This window comes from Cryptomeria japonica, chromosome 1, assembly GCF_030272615.1.
Source record: "Cryptomeria japonica chromosome 1, Sugi_1.0, whole genome shotgun sequence".
Lineage (NCBI taxonomy): Eukaryota > Viridiplantae > Streptophyta > Pinopsida > Cupressales > Cupressaceae > Cryptomeria > Cryptomeria japonica.
In genome coordinates this window covers 505347240-505364244 of record NC_081405.1, presented here as the reverse complement: position 1 = coordinate 505364244, position 17005 = coordinate 505347240, and the positions used below count along the sequence as shown (strand labels likewise).

General features: G+C 35.1%; 1 protein-coding gene across 1 annotated transcript in view; it reads left to right on the top strand.

Annotated features, from left to right (window-relative positions):
* Window positions 1–16400, top strand: part of LOC131052261 (uncharacterized) — a 55299-nt gene extending 38899 nt beyond the window's left edge. Inside the window, exons 9-18 of the mRNA XM_057986887.2 lie at window positions 11735–11865; window positions 11967–12100; window positions 12227–12354; window positions 12516–12567; window positions 12740–12881; window positions 13164–13354; window positions 13441–13621; window positions 14028–14895; window positions 15183–15507; window positions 15868–16400. Of these exons, the coding sequence (XP_057842870.2) occupies window positions 11735–11865; window positions 11967–12100; window positions 12227–12354; window positions 12516–12567; window positions 12740–12881; window positions 13164–13354; window positions 13441–13621; window positions 14028–14895; window positions 15183–15507; window positions 15868–16165 (2450 nt within the window). The 3' untranslated portion in view covers window positions 16166–16400. The remainder of the gene's footprint in view (window positions 1–11734; window positions 11866–11966; window positions 12101–12226; window positions 12355–12515; window positions 12568–12739; window positions 12882–13163; window positions 13355–13440; window positions 13622–14027; window positions 14896–15182; window positions 15508–15867) is intronic.
* The last annotated feature ends 605 nt before the right edge of the window (window positions 16401–17005 follow it).

Below are 17005 nucleotides of genomic sequence, written 5' to 3'. Positions count from 1 at the left end.
TCTCAAAAAGAATACTGCTTCACATTGGAACCCTCATTCCCAGCGAATAGGTACAACTCAGGAGACAAGGATGTATGACTTGGGTGTGATGTCCCCTACTAGGCTGAGACATGTTTTAACCATCATCAATTTATTTTAATATACTTATAACTCAAACTAGATATATATTAGGAGACATTTCCTCCTTTACCTGAATCCACATCAGTGATATTCCACTGCCCCACCAATTAACTATTAATAAATAAATTGTTCATCTACCATACATCCATAATTCTTAAAGCAAGGGTCAAGCCAATTGTGTTGTCCCCAACATGAAAACATCTCCTTTCCCAAGTTCTTAAACACTGACAGTAATAACAAAGATTATACAGATAAACATATCTTCCTTACCGTCTTTTATCTTACGGGCTCTTTCTGATTTACAATCTAATATTGTTATTTGTCTTATATATATATTTCATCATTACTCTCTCTATATATAATACTTATTCACCCGGTTTCGGGGTAGCAAGTCAATCGGTAAGGTTTCTCATTCGCTACTCCATTCTATCTTTTTCTCCGATCTGAGCGATGGAAAATATTATTTGTCTTATATATATATATATATATTTCATCATTACTCTCTCTATATATAATACTTATTCTGATTTGAATATATACACAAAAATAAATTAATTAAATAAATAATATAACCAATTACTGTTGTATCTGCTAATTACCTATTATATACCTTATTAATACTACCACTGCTTAAAACATTGGTTTAATCAAGGATGTAAATATCTTCTAAAAATTGGCTAAATCTCGATTTATCGCGATTCAGAATAGAAAATGATTTAACCGCTTTTAAAATCGCGGCAGATTTTTTCTAAAAAATCGTGAACTTTTGATAGTTTAAATTGCGATTAAATCGCGAGCAAAGCATAAAAAATCGCATGTCGAAAAGCGGATTTAGTTTTAATTTTTTATTTTCATGCAACCCTAAAAAGTGAATATCTTTTAACACCCGATAAAGTCCGCGTATTGGTTTTTTAGCACGCGCGAGTCTTCATGTGACGGCGGCTGAAGGAAACAATAGTTTTTAGACTTATAGGTGTGCGAATTGGTTTTGACCTTTTAGCACTCATTTGTCTTCACGGGAGTCTTTGGCAAATTCGCGGTCTGAGTCAAGATTCGACGGGACAAGTAAGAGAACAAATTTCTCTATAATAGTTAATATTTATTATTTAAATTTTAAACTCTATCAAAGTCTGCGATTCTGCCTGCCAGAACTAGAGACCCTTGATTAAATGTAATTCTTAATCTGTATTGTGTTGTTACGTTGTATATAATTTTTATGGCCAAGAGTTTCATTTATAATGTAACAATAGTTGCAAACTTACAATCATACTACCCAAATTTTGTAGGAATTATGTGCTTTCTGAATGAATTATTTACAAATTCATACAAAAAGCACATAATTCCTACATAATTTGTTATAGAAATTAACAACATGAATGTTTATGTGCTTTTTGTATGAATTTGTAAATAATTCATTCAGAAAGCACATAATTCCTACAAAATTTGGGCAGTATTGTTACAAACTTACAATCAATGTACGAATTATGTACAAATTTGTAAATAAAAATAGAGATTTTGTAACATAATGTGCTTTCTGGGCAGTATCTGCCCAGAAAGCACATGGAAAATATAACAACAATCAACAAATACTGCCTAGAAAGCACATTATGTTAATAGAAGAGAAAAAGTTAGAAGAAAAAAACACACAACTACAAATACAATCTCCTCCTTTCTTTCTTATTTATTGATCCATAAATATAACAACAATCAGCAATGGACAAAGTATATTTATTGATCCATGTTTGGTCTCTTTTGCTAGGTGTCTTTCGAATTTTTATAAAAGATAACGGCTTCTGCAACTAGAGGTGGTACAAGTAGAGGTGGTGGTAGAAAGAGGGATCCTATGTGGGAACATGGCACACCAGGTGCAGTGGCAAGAGAGGTTATTTGTAACCATTGCACAAAAACTATGACCGGTGGCATATACCGACTCAAAATTCATCTTGCACAAATTAGTGGACAAAATATTACGGTATGTGACAATTGCCCTGAAGAGGTTCAAAGGGAGGCAAAAGCAAGGCTTTCAGAATTTGAGCAAAAGAAGGTAGAAAAAAAGAGGACAGCAGAGGCAATGGCAGCCCCATCAAGGAATATTAGTTCTACAGAGTCAGAAAATTTTGGGGTGGGCAGCAATACATCTGGTTTTTTCATTCCTCGTAACACTCCTGGTGCACAACTTGGATTGTTAGGTACTTTAGGGAATAAGGAAGTGCATCAGCAGACAAGAGCGACAGTGGCTAGATTTTGGATTTACAACAATATTCCGTTTAGTATTATTGAGAGTCCATATTGGGAGCAAATGGTCAATGGATTGACCATTTTTGGTAAGGGGTTCAAGTCCCCAAGTCGTTATGAGTTGAGTGGGCCATTATTGCAGGATGAGGTCCAAAACAAATATCAGCTGGTGGAACAACAAAGGAGGAATTGGGAAAGGAATGGCTGCACCATTTTATCTGATGGGTGGACGGATAGTAGGAATAGGACACTCATAAACTTTCTAGTTGCTTCAGGGGGGCAGGTGGTATTTTTAAAATCGATTGATGCCTCAGATCAAGTGAAGAATGCAGAAACCTTGTGCAACATGTTGGATGAGGTGGTGACCCAAGTGGGAGTGCAAAATGTTGTTCAAGTTGTGACCGATAATGCAGCTGCATATGTGGCAACGGGTAAACTTCTACAGGCTCGGCATCCGTCATTATTTTGGAGCCCTTGTGCTGCTCATTGCCTTGATTTACTCCTCGAGGACATAGGGAAACTTAGTTGGGTGAAGAATGTGGTTGAAGATGGAAGGGATTTCACAAAGTACATCTACAACCACACATGGGTCTTGGAGCTTATGAGACAACACACTGATGGTAAGGATCTTGTGCGTTCAGGAGTCACACGTTTTGCCATGAATTTCCTCAACTTACAGAGCATATTACGTGCATTACCCAACCTGAAGAGGATGTTTGTGAGTGAAAGATGGTTGCAAAGCCCTTATTGTAGGAATCCTGAAGCAGAGAAGGTCGTGAAGGCCGTTTTTGATGATAGATTTGCCAAACTCATGGAGGAGATCATCAATGTAAGTGTTCAAAGTTCAAATTTCAATTGATGATATATTTTTAAATTTTCTAAAATTACACATTGCTGATTTTTGTTAAATTTGTCATGTCTAGTTGTCAGAACCGTTGGTGAGGGTTCTACGGATGATGGATGGGGATAAAAGCCCCATAGGGTATCTATATGAGGCCATGGATAAGGCCAAAGAGGCAATTCAACACTTGTATGGGTCAGAGAGGACTAAATATTAACCCATATGGTGCATAATTGATCGAAGGTGGAACCGACAACTCCACCAACATATCCATGTTGCTGCCTACTATTTGAACCCCAAGTTCTTTTACTCCCGCAATTTCAAAATAGATCAGGAGGTTCAACTTGGCCTTGACACATGTATTCAGAGGTTGGTTCCTGATGAAAATATTCAAGACCTCATTGTTGATGAGTTGCAGAGGTACAAGAAGGGAGATGGGCCATTGTTTTCTTCACCTATTGGTATTCGTAAGAGAGACACCCTGTTGCCAGGTAAAAAAAAATGTGCTATTAAATCTATTTTATGGGTTTAACTTTACCATTTATTTCAATCTTTAAGTTTATAAAAATATTTACCAAGTTATAAATGCTAATTTGTATGCTTGCAGATCTATGGTGGGAAGATTATGGTGCCACAATGCCTAATCTTCAAAAGCTTGCAATCTGCATATTATCTCAGCCTTGTAGTGCTTCTGGTTGTGAGCGCAATTGGAGTGTCTTTGAGGCCACTCACACAAAAAAGCACAATAGGTTGACTCAGAAGCACTTGAATGACCTTGTATATGTGTGGTACAACCTTCGGCTGCATGAAAAGAGGGTACAAGGGAACAATTCATATGACGCACTTGACATTGATGAGATTGATCCATACACAGCGGATTGGATTGCTGAACCTGATGGTGCTATTGGTGATATTGATGTGGATGCATTTATCACTGACGCTCAGTTAGATGAGATGGAGAGGGAGGCAGCTGAATGGGCGGCAGAGGTGGCAGAACATGAGGAGGCGGGAGATGAGTTTGTTGATCTAGAAGAGGCAGATTCATCACCGGTTGAGGATATTGCAGCAGTAGCAGCAGCTGCTGCAACACCATCTACTTCAGCACCCACTCAACGGCAATAGAGTTTTTTGAGCTTTAGTCGCAAATGCAATCTATGATTTCCAATTTTCAATGATATGAAACCATGAACTTAATATGTATTCAGACTTCACTGATTTGTTTTGTGGTCTAGGCTCTACAATATGGATTTGACTCAATCGTATTTACTATTTAGAACTTGAACTTGTTTTTTTGGTATATCACTTTGCTATATGCCATATGGTATGTATTTGACTCAAAGTCTCAAACTATGATTTATATATGATGGAAACCAGTAATATGCTATTGTGTTCTATAAATTTAGTGTATACATGTGTTTTTTTAGAATATTTAAAAAAATTATATATTTTCAAATGTTCGATAATTTTGCCGATTTATTGCCAATTTTTTCCTGATTCCCGATTTTTAAAATTTTTTCGGCCAAACGATTTATTGCAGATTAAGATATTTACATCTTTGGGTTTAATATATATTGTGGCTGGAGAAAGGCGGACAGATCTGACGCATAACAGATCTGGTCTGCCATTGTTACGAGTTTAAATATTAGTATTATACATATTGCAATCTATGTTAGGATTATTATTATATTCTGCATACAGACATTATCGGGCTGCATATATTAAGCCTACTTTTAAACTCATTCCCTATGCATACCACTTAGGACAAGTATGTTACTGCCTGTAACTTTATTACAATTCTGGTCTGATCTAATTGATGATGATCAAGAGGGATGTAATCTGACCTCCTTTTATGAGCACATACTATATATGATAATTCCCAATCTATTCCATCGTTGTCCCTATTCCTTCCCTTCCTCTTTTATAAAGTTCTACTACTGCCCTCTTATATCGTATGATTGGAAGGATAAGTCACTTAGTAGGGTCACGTCCCTTCAATTCATTATTCTTCATAACAGCTCATTAATCGTTTCCTTCTATATTATTATTCTGTTAGAATTTCCATTCTTTCACTATGATAATCGTTGATGCCTCCTCATAACTTAATTTGATTACAATCAATCTATTAATATCGTAATTCCTTTCAGTTTCATCGACTATTTAGCAGCTTGATTCTTGTGTTGACTAAATGTTTGACGGCTTTGATAATATTAATCTGTGATACTTGCGATAAGCTCCATTCATAGTCCTCACGTGGGTTATCCTTGCTGAGGTGGCCTTTATCATTGTGTGGCCTTTATCATTGTTTCCTACATTCTCATGTTCGGACCAGATCTCGTATGAATGCTTGCTTACTTCTTTTGAGTGGCACATCAAGGGGAATAGATGCCGATGACTTTAAGCCATATAAGGTAATCGCAATTCTCCCTAATAATCCATAATTTTATATTCAAATCATATTTGAATAATGCCAATTCTCTTTCCTTAAATCGATAGTCTCTATGACTAATCGTTATTGTAACCTAACATAAATTATTATTTTAATTTATAATATATTAAATTTATTTTTATTTGAATATTTGAAGAATATTATAGAAAATATTAATAAAAAAGTTTAGTGGAATAATCCACTTTTATTGAAAAAAATAAAAAATTTGAAGAATATTATTAGTAATAAATTATTAAATAAATTTCAAATAATCATTCATTGGTAATTATTATATTAGTTAATATCAATAATTACTTCATTTAGGATATATATGTAACGATCAGGGAGGGGACATGACAATGGGCAACATTCAAATTCATCATTAACAATCAACAACCAACAGAAAAGACACATGGTGCCTGAGTGATATCTCCATAATGGTATGGCCAACTTCAAGCTAATCAACACACCTCTCAAAACACACAAAAAAAAAACCACATGAAATCAATCGACCCAAAGATTAGCATAACAAATTTCTTCCAAAAAACATCAAAACTCTCCATGTTTGAAACTCAACATTGAAACTCATCTCTACATTACAATGGTGATCTTTGTATGAAATTATTCAACTAGCTAGGAGGTTTTTCATCCCTAAACCCAACAAATCCAAGAGGGTTTTCATCTTCAAGAAGCTTTGAAAGAACTTAGGTTCATTCCAACAGCATAACAATATCACATTCACAAGTCTAAACTCTTAAGTCATCCCTCAACCTCCTTTTATAACTTTTTTTAAGGGAAATAACCAATTTTAAAATATAGAAAATTCTTTTACCCTCAGAAAGTCCTTTTAGGAGAATTAATATTATTTTTCATTTGCAAAGTCCCTCAAGCATAGGCATCCAACTTAAAGCACATCTTAACACCTTTTCAATGAGCTATTACACTATGCTGTCTCTTTATTATTTTTCATCATTAGACAACTTAAGTAAATAATTAATTAATAACTCAATAATTAACCCAAGTTGTGGGAAGCATTGAAATGCCATAAGAATCAATTTTTGATCATACCAACATGATACTAAATACTTGGGACAATGATCAAAGGCAACTAGGTGGCTTACTAAAAATAGCCCACTCATCCATGAAGTTTAGAGCTCCCAAAAGGTCGAAACCGACTCCAAAAGTATTACTAAGCTCACCAAGGGCAATTGAGCTCATTGCCAACAACAACTCCGCAAAACTAAACTTGTGCTCTCTAAGCACTTTGGAGATCCCCCTTGTTCAGCAATTACCCTTCAAAAGAACTTGGAAACTAGGCTAATTGTTCATATATCACTTTTGCCAAAAATGGGGACATTACAGTTTATGCGTTCTTCGATGTTTGAAAATTTTGCAGAGTCCCAATTTTGAGTCAAATTTTAGGCTTGCCAAGCTTTTTCTGAGAGTGAGTTTTTAAATATTATTTATATGCATATCTACAACTACTTTCCATCTATTGAAATTATATGGTAAACATTTAATTTAAGCAGAAGCTTGTTGTATATTAAAATGAATTAGCTGTCATACAAGCCAGAGACTAAAATAATCCTCAAAGAAATATGCTAATACTATTATCTTGTACTAATAAGGGCTAGACATAGAAACTTAAACCCATTTTAAAAATACATAAAAAAAAATCATGTCTAGGAGAGCCTCAAGATCTAGGGGGAAGACATATATAGGCAGGTCTACTCTCTAAATATTGAGCTTATAGTAAGCTTTTACTAGCAAGTGCAAAGCATTATATAGAAGAAATAGAGTACAAAACTTATTCAGAGACCAGCTTATGTACTAGAATTTAAAATCTTCATGTCTTCTTTCCATATGCAACAACGTAGTGTTGGTTGACCAACATTTTGTAGTTCTCATGTTTTTGTAAAATTTGAAATAAGAAAATTGCTTGTGAACCCTTGTGATCAAAGTTCCAAGATTTGTACTAAAACAAGAAAATAACAATGGGCAACCAATATCTATAAATCTGAAATTGTTTGTCTTTCATAAGAACTGTGTACTTAGGTTATCATATAGCCGCAAGAAGCATGTTCCACTCATACCAGCACAATATGTGTTTGATGATTGCCAAATTGGGCATTTACCTTCCTGTTAGGTTTAATGACATTGTAGCCCAAGAAACTATAGCCATTTAAGGTAGCAATGGCAACCTCATTACAAATGTTTTTTTTGGAAGAATTGCATAAACTTCTACTTGTTCTTTGTTGAGTGAACAATTATTTCATGAAACCACTTGGAGTACCTTAGCATTGCAATTTAGGAATTTTAGGCCCAATATCCACTTTGGCATTTTACCCAAGGATCATCAACTAGCTGAGCAGTCTACAAGTTTTGATTGGATATTTAGCTGAAGGATACGAGAGTCAACATAGCTTGAAAAAGATGCATCTTAGAATCTCAAGGCTAGGCAAAGTGACCACAAAAAGCTCTACATCACCAAAACTGATTTGTTGGATCTGTTCAAATCCCTCTTGTAAATAAATGATTTTGGAAGAGGCTGGCTCAGTTCCAAGTCAATAGATTGTGTTTCATGTTACAAGTTCCAAAATTTAAAGACACTTGTTCTAAAATGCATGGAGGAACTATAGGATTAGACAATAAACAAGAAAAGAAAACTTATACCAATGAATAAAGCATAAATAATATTCTGTGTTGTGTGGGGTAATAAATATTATTAGAAATGAGGCATTTACAAAGTCTTCAACAATTCTTGTGAACCACCCCAACAACTACCGAACCACAAACTATCCACAAACAAGACTTAACATATGACTAACACTTAACACTAATACAAATAAAAACAAACCATTTTTGGATCATAAACTCTAGCAAAACCCCCTTGATCAGAAGGGAAAACAAACAAAGAATCTTGAGCATTTGTAAATTTGACTTTCTTTTTGCCACTTTGTAAATTCAGTCACCTATCTCCTAGTACTGATAATCTTTTATCGACACCTATACACATCCTCTTGCTGCCTGATCCTTTGCTTTGCATTCCTCTGTGAGCAGCACCTTCCAATAATGTACATCTAGTGTGGTTTTGTAATGTCCCCTTCCTAATTTGCCCTAAAATCACAATTGCAACAAATTAGGGCGAGGGTTACATCTTACCAAATAAATATTTCTTCAATAATGCAATCCTAAATTCGAATCTTGCAATCACGACATGTGCAAATATATGGGCATAGACACACACATACATATACTTAATCGTTAGGGTTAGAGTAAATCAATCATAATCATAGATTACTAATAATACTACTAAGCACATTAGAGTTTGGAGGAAGAGATATGATGGGTCCGCCTAAATCCCTTTCTACACCAAACCCAAGGGGATTCTACCACAACCCGCTTGCTTGCTTGGCGGCTTGTATGTGCTTTCCCCATTCATGTCTCATCTTCCTGAAGACACGTGCCCTCTTGCAGGATTGGTGGGAGGTTGTTAGGGGGTTACTTGACTCTGTAAGTGCCCTCTTTGTCCTAGGCTGCAATGGTCCTACTAGGACAGCCTCCCTATGAGCCCACTCACTACCCACATCTTACTCCTCAGGGCTTCTCCCACAAGAGTGATTTCAGATAATCAAGAACACCATATACACTTAAGTATTATCTATTATGCATAAGCAACATGTATATATATACCACCAGCGGTTGTGAGACTATGAGTGCTGAGAAGGGCAGATCTGAGAATAATAATAGACTGCTGTTTTAAGCCTGATCTGAAGATTAATTCCTTTGATGTATTTTCTGTTGGATGACTCAAGGTTTGATCTGAAATTATTTTATTTTCTTTATTAGAATTAATTTTTTCTTCAATCTGTTGAATGTCTTCTTTAATGAGATTTTGCTTATGTGTTTTCTTCCTTTTCAAATGAGACCTTCTTCCCTTTATATCTTCCATTGTGAGGGATAAGTCACACCCCTTCATCATGCCTTCCCTTGGCAAGTGCTACAACCTTTAATAATTACCACCCTATCAAAGGATCACAACCCTTCACCATTTCTGTCCTTGAAAGTCACTTATTTTCCGCCCATTCCTTTCTTCTTTCATTAACCTTCCTTAATTCCTATCCTTCTTTCTTCCTCTCTTCATTCCATATCTTGTTATACTATCCTATTTTATTGAGGAGACACATCTCTTGGAAAAGAGGCATCCTTTTAAAGGGTCATGCCTCCTAATTGTTGTCTTATCAGATCTGCACTTCTTATTTAAATCAGATTTGCACTTCTGATTCCCTTCTGTATTACCCCCTCAAACGAGGTTCTCTTATCCCTTTTATATCTCATGTTTGAGGGAGTCACAACTTTTCATTTCATGTCGTTTGACCATTCACTAAATTAAATTTTAATTATATTCTTTTATATTTAATTTTAATTTCTATTTTTTTATTGTTTTGTATTTTAATTTTATTATCAATATTTATTACTAAAGTTTATTTCAAAGTAGGGACGTTATACTTGTGTCACTGCCTCTGTAGTCTAAAGATCCATTGCCTTTTTCTCTGACACTACCTGATACAATCATGCTGAAATTCATCTAATAGCATGCATTTGATCCAGCCTTCCTTCTTGTATATTCAGTCCTTGGATTGGATCGTATCAGATCAAAATCCCACCTTGTACATATCCAAGAACAACGTAGAAACTCAAAGCACATATTTTGTAGCTCATTCTGTCAAAAATATTTAGAACTCTAAATTTTAAAGCATATCTTTATGTCTAGCTGATTAGAAAAGAAGATGCCCAATATCAATCATCTGATAGTTGATAACTACTGAACAAGTCAGATTTCCAGTTTCTTCTTAACAATAATCCATCTTCTTCCTCTGGCTATGTTGTGTCAGACAATGCAGAGGAAAACAATATTTACATTATGAATGAACTAAAGCACAAATAATAGACTATATCATGTGGGAATATAATTCATTGTTGCAAATGAGACTTTTATAAAGCCCTAAACCGTACCTGTGAACCACCTCAACATTTATGAAATCAACACTACTCGTTACTAAACAAACCACTTTTGGATCTTTAACTTTAACAGAAACTTAAAGAATTGAATTCGTACTAGTGATAAGGGAGGCATCCCCTCAATTGGCTTGAAACCTAGCTGTCACCTTTTCATAAAAAAATGTGTATTTCTATAATACCAGGGCCTTGCTTGGAAGATCTGATCATGTTTGGCTTCATTACAACGCTACAGTAAAATAACATCTGGGGCATAAAGGAATCTAATACTCTCCCTGCATCTTTTAAATTGAAAGGGCCCATTCATATAAATTCTTCAACAAAATTTGCATGTCCAGAAACTTGCAAACCAATTCTGTTGTAGCCAATTTTGAAATAATCGTTGAATCTGATATGATTCAATCTAAGGACTGGAATATTCTCCATCACTTCTAATTTCCTTGTTTAGCCCCCAACAATATCCTGCTTGTGAGATTTTTTGATGGCCACTTCTCCCAGCCTTGATGAGATAGAGGGTACTGACCTTGTGACAATGTGTATGATTAAATGTCCTTGAGGGCCTGTACGTTCCCCATCTCAGAACGTGCTGAATCCATATCAAATCCATCACGATGATCTCAAAAAACTTAAAGAGTGATTTTAAAGGCATAAGAAAATAAATCGAAGAAATCTTAGGAGAGTTTCTGTTTTGTTTCCTCTTTTTTTCTTTTATTGGACTTCATATTGTTCATTTTTTTCATGCCCGTCTCTCCCATTTCTAGTCTCAGATGAAACATATTTTCTATAGTTATTTGAAACATAGGTCAAGCCATATTTGGCTGGTAACAGTTCTACAAAGTTATACTGGTTTCTAGTTTTCCAATCACAGTTTCTGTAGCTATACTTATTAGTATCTAAAATGTACCAAGGATGAAAAATAACACTATATTTTTGTTAAGAGTACATGAATTTTCATTCTTTTATGCTTTTTTAAAAAAAATTTAGCGGTTATAGGGAGTTGCAGATGAGTTGCGCTGCAATTCAGGAATTGTTCTTATTATATGCCTTTAGTATGCAATAAATAACAACTTTTCTTATTTATTACATTTGTGCAGTTTTTATTATGGCTGGTCTGCTACATTGGGTTGAGCAAAAGGCCACCCCACTCCATATCAAGAGAGAGAACAATTGTGGTTCTCATGGATGCTTAACATTTTATCATGCCTTCTACTTCATTATTGTTACAGTATGGCCTACATCCTCTAATTTTATATTAACAGGCCTTGAATATAGAACCTTGATGTTTGATACATAATAAAACTGATACTTTTTCTCTTTCTGGGACAGATTTCGACTGTGGGATATGGTGATATTACAATGAATTCTGACTGGGGCCGTGCTGTTACGTTACTTACCATATTGATAGCCTTGTTCATTTTACCTGTACAAATTAATAAAATCATGGAGCTTGCATCGCGGAGGTGCACTTTAATACTCTAAACAATTGTTTAATAACTATTATCTGTTTTGTTTGGATGCTCACAAGGCATGATTTAATACCGCCATATTTTTATACAGTTTATGAACAAATAATTATACGTTTTCAGGCCATATGGGGGAAAATTCGCTGTGCAAAAGGTGGTTGGTTCAAGATTTATTATAATTAGTGGAAATTTATCATATCGAACTGTGCAGGACTTTCTTTCAGAATTTTATCATCCTTCTCATGATAAAGGTTGGGAAGTTAAAATTTAAAATCACTAATGAAGTTTTTGGTTCACAGCTAGTAATTGTTACATCTGTCTTGTAAATACACCTTCTTGAATATTCAGAGATAAGGTATGCTTAAAATTAAAGGTACTGGTTAATTCTTTGCATTATTAATTTTTGGTTCAGATATGCCAGCATTTCCTCTTAGAGTTGTAGTTATGGCTCCATATAAACCCTCGTAAGCTTCTAACTTTGAATGATTCTATTGTCTTTGCATTCTTCTATTCAAAATGTTTTATATCTGGATTTGTTACAGTACCAATCTATGTATTGCTGTATCCTCCTTTTCTTTTTGGTGTTTCTCAAAAATCTGTTTGTTCACTTTATGTACTGGTGCTTCTTATGTACAGATTCGAGATGAAAACCCTCCTAGCACATTATAAAGGTCGTGTAGAGTTTATTGAGGGCACACCTTTGAACGAATTTGATCTTGATCGTGTTAGTGCTAAGATGGCTTCAGCTGTATTCTTAATGGCCGATCGGCAGGCTGTGGTGAGATTCTGAATTTTCTATCTATCCAGTTAACATGTTTTTTCTTTATTTTGTGACTACCATTCATAAGCATATATTGAAAGGACATACTGTCACTTAAAGTCTAAAATCTGATTGGTGATAAGACTATCTATTTTTGAACCTTGGATTCCAAGTGGGTTGTCTTACCTTAAGTTGATGCTTCCACCACTAATCTATATGTTTTTATATTCAAGATAAAAGATGAACTAATCAATCAAGCTGCATTGGGTGATTTAATAACTGATAATTATGATCTTGAAGAATGCCGATGCAGAGGATGCAGCGCAATTTGTTCGTACATTGAGCGTACATCGACATTGCGGCACAGGGGTTCGAGTTATTGTAGAGATGTTGAAACCTGAGAATCAGAACAGTGCCATTTTAGATGATGTAGGAGATGAAATTGAGATTGTTTGCCCAGAAGCGATTCGTTTTCAGCTGCTTGCACGAAGGTTGTTAATTTTTTTAATTTGTGCAGTGAATTGATTTGCCAAAGAACACTGCAGTACTTATAATCTTTTGCATATCTCCATTTCAGCTGCCATATCAAAGGGCTGCCAACCTTTTTGACAAATCTGTTCAAGTCTGGCTTGGTTGTCTCTAGTTCTACTATAGGATCTGAACATTGGGTGCAGCAATATGCAGCTGGGCGTAAGCAGGAAGTGTTTCCAGTGATATTGCCTTCTTGCTTTCATACGGAAGAGTTACTTTTTGAAGAGGTCAGTCATTGCTTCAAAATTGCAATTTGACTGCTCTAGCTAGACAACATGAAGAAGCTAGATGCATGTTGCTTATTCTAGCTTTAATCTGTGCCATACTGAGGTAATAAACAAGTATTCTGACTTTGGTCTACTCCTGCTCTAACTACATTATAGAATTTGTTATTTGCTATCTTAGAAAGAGGGACAATCAAGAGGAAAACAATGTAGCTGGAATGAATTGTTAATGCTAGTCACTAACAAATTGGCATTTCCATATTTGATTTGACTGCATTGCACAACTCTTTCCTGTATTGTGTATTATTGAGGGTTTGATATGTCTAGATTTTGCAGTAGTGGTGATTAGATTTCTAGGTCCTCAATCAACAACAATCCTTTAATATGTTTTTTTCTTCCTCTTGAGCAGGCTGCAGAGATAGTTTACAGGAAGCTTCATGTTATCCTATTTGGTCTTGACATTCTGATCGATGATACAAGGGAAATAGTTCTATACCCAAAAGGGCACCAGATTTTGTCTTCTGATATTGGCTTAGTTATCGCTGAAGACCTTTGGGCTGCAGAAGAAGTTTCTAAATTTGGACACCAAGCTTCTTTTCTTTCCTGTTCTGAGAAAAAAGACTCCATACAAGACAGAGAACTCTTAGAAGAAATTAAGACACGAAGATTTCTTCAAAATACAAAATCCATGGATCCCATAGCTGCTGATTTTTCAATGAGTTATGATGATGGTAGCAATAAATCGAGTTCTGGAAGCTCTAGACCACTCATGAGGTCGAGATACAGAAGCAAACATCAGAGCCACATACAACAGATTATTTCTGCCAGCCATGATGATGGTCAATCACATAGGGAATCCCATTTTCATAAAAATACTTCTAGTGCAGCACTACATCAAACACTTTCACTGGAGGAAGCAATAGATGTTGCAACAAGCTGGCCACCACAACAAAAATGGGAGAAACCTGATCCATCAGTTTTGGAACGAAGGGTGGATGCTATAATGGAAAATTTGTGTACCAGAACCATTTCAGTAATTGATCTGAATGCACCACACATTTTATTGTGTATTCAGGGAAAATGGCCTATTAACATTTTCTATTTCATTAGCCGTCTTAGAATGCCATATCTACCGAATCCACCAGTGGTTATTTTACATCCCAAAGAACCAGTCGTTGCTGAATGGGGATGCGTTGGAATGTTTGAAGATGTCTATTTTGTAAAAGGGTCACCATTATATGAGCTAGATCTGGTTCGGGCTGGTGTCATGCAAGCAGGCACGTATGTTTTCCCTATTGACATGATCTTGCTTAGATTTCGACAACTCAATTTCTAGTACTTGTTATGTACATATGACTTCCGAAGGGTTTAGATGGGCCTCTCAACAATGTCAAAATTATAGCTGAATTATTTTCATAAAAACTAATTTAAATTTGTGTTAAGTGTTGTTTTGGTTTTGAACAACATTATGTTTACTTGAGGGTTAACTTGTCATCTGATTTTCACATCCATCATTGTTGGTTGTAAATTTAGCAGTTTCATTGGTTTTGTCTTGCTTCTACAGAAAGAGTAATTATATTGGCACAACGCAGCTATGAGGAAGAAGCTAAAGATGAAAGTGATCAGTCCTCTATTACAGAAGCCTTTTTTGATATAAACAACATTTTAATAGCTGCAACCATTGAACGCCTTCTTCGACCAACAAGGGACCGCCTTATTGTTGAACTACAGAAAGAAGCTGCCATTCATTACTTGAGGCCTAAATTTCATATGAATAACAAAATGTTTGAGAGTGGAATTTATGCTAGGAACAGGGCTTCGGACTACATGTTTTCACCTCCATATATCGAGGGAAAGGGTTTCAGCCCTGCTGCACTTAATTTCTTGATGTAATTTTCTTTGATTCATTGCTGTTTTTAATTGAATTTTTCTGGTGACATTCTTAAGTTGTAGTGCGACCTTTTCCTTGTTAGTTTGATCACCTATCAAATAAATTATCCTGGAGTAAACTTGATGAGTTTGATTATACAAAGACAAAACTGTTTTTGTTTTTGGGTAACACTTGAGGAAGCTTGTTTGCTTCCTCGCAAATAAATAATTGGGCAGATCATGTTTACTTTTACATGCTTTTTGTACGATACTTGAACAATCTATGTACCTTGTTAGAAAAATCTTATATGGATATGGACTTGCAAATTATATATCTAAGTTTTAATGTGATAATAATAGAAAATGCTGTCCTTTTGCAGGTATGCTACGTTCTTTAATCGTAATGCAGTTGATATAGTCGAGAAGTTCTTATCAGTTGAAGTAAACAGAGCAGGTAATCAAGATTTTGTTGGAAAACTCGAGCAACTTCCAATTCCAAAATGCTTTGTAGGGAAAACATTTATGGAACTCTTCGTAGAGGTTTTGTATGAATATATTGTATTGGGCCTTCACAGGCCAGCAGGGACATACAACTCAGTCGTTTCATATGTCTATACCAATCCACAACCTACTGAGATATTGGTGGCAGGAGATCTAATGTTTGTGATAAAGCCATAGAAGTGTAGCATATTTCCCTTATGCCATATACATTAGAAGGCATACATATATCCTATTATTTAGTTATTCTCAAGCAGGGTGGTGATCGAGTGCATGCTATGGTGTACTGTATTTTTATTGAAGTCTTATCTGTTGCTAGTTGTTTTTATTATAAAGAATTTATATATGATAGATGACTTTTTAAAAATTAGGGCAGTGGAGAAATTTAGACAACCGAATTATATTGTATTGTGAATTTCTATGTGAGTATTGTGTGGTTTTAATCTTCTTTCATCGGCTTGTGGCAATTTAAAAGCACCGTGTTGTATAGGAACTAATAACAAAGGCTTTGGTGACTTTGAATACTTTTTTCTTTTTTAAAATTCTTACCTTTGAATTATTAGCAGTACTGTTCATTTGGTGCTGAATCATGGTTGTCTCATTCACAAAGTGCTGCTGGTTTTATAGCATTAATTTTTTGGCTTTGAAGGCTATACTATTCAAGCTTAATTAAGTCTATTTGTGTTTGTCGATAAGGAAACAATTTTCTTATTGGAGATTAGTACTCATTATCCTTGGATACTATATTGCTTAAGGACTAAAACATTGGAGAAATGAACAAAAAGAAAAAACAAGCTAAACAGAAAAAATACGACATGGATGAACCTATTTTCAATATAATTGTTGGACCTATTTGTTTTGGCTCAGCAGTGGCTTTATTTTTCTTCACTATCCCATGTTGAACCTAGGGATGCATTCCTAGGACTATGTCAAGAAAAATATGTTCACTGAAGCTTCAAAGTGTAGGTTAGGTACTTAAAATGAATGCAATACAATGTGGGTAGTAAAAGAACCTACAAA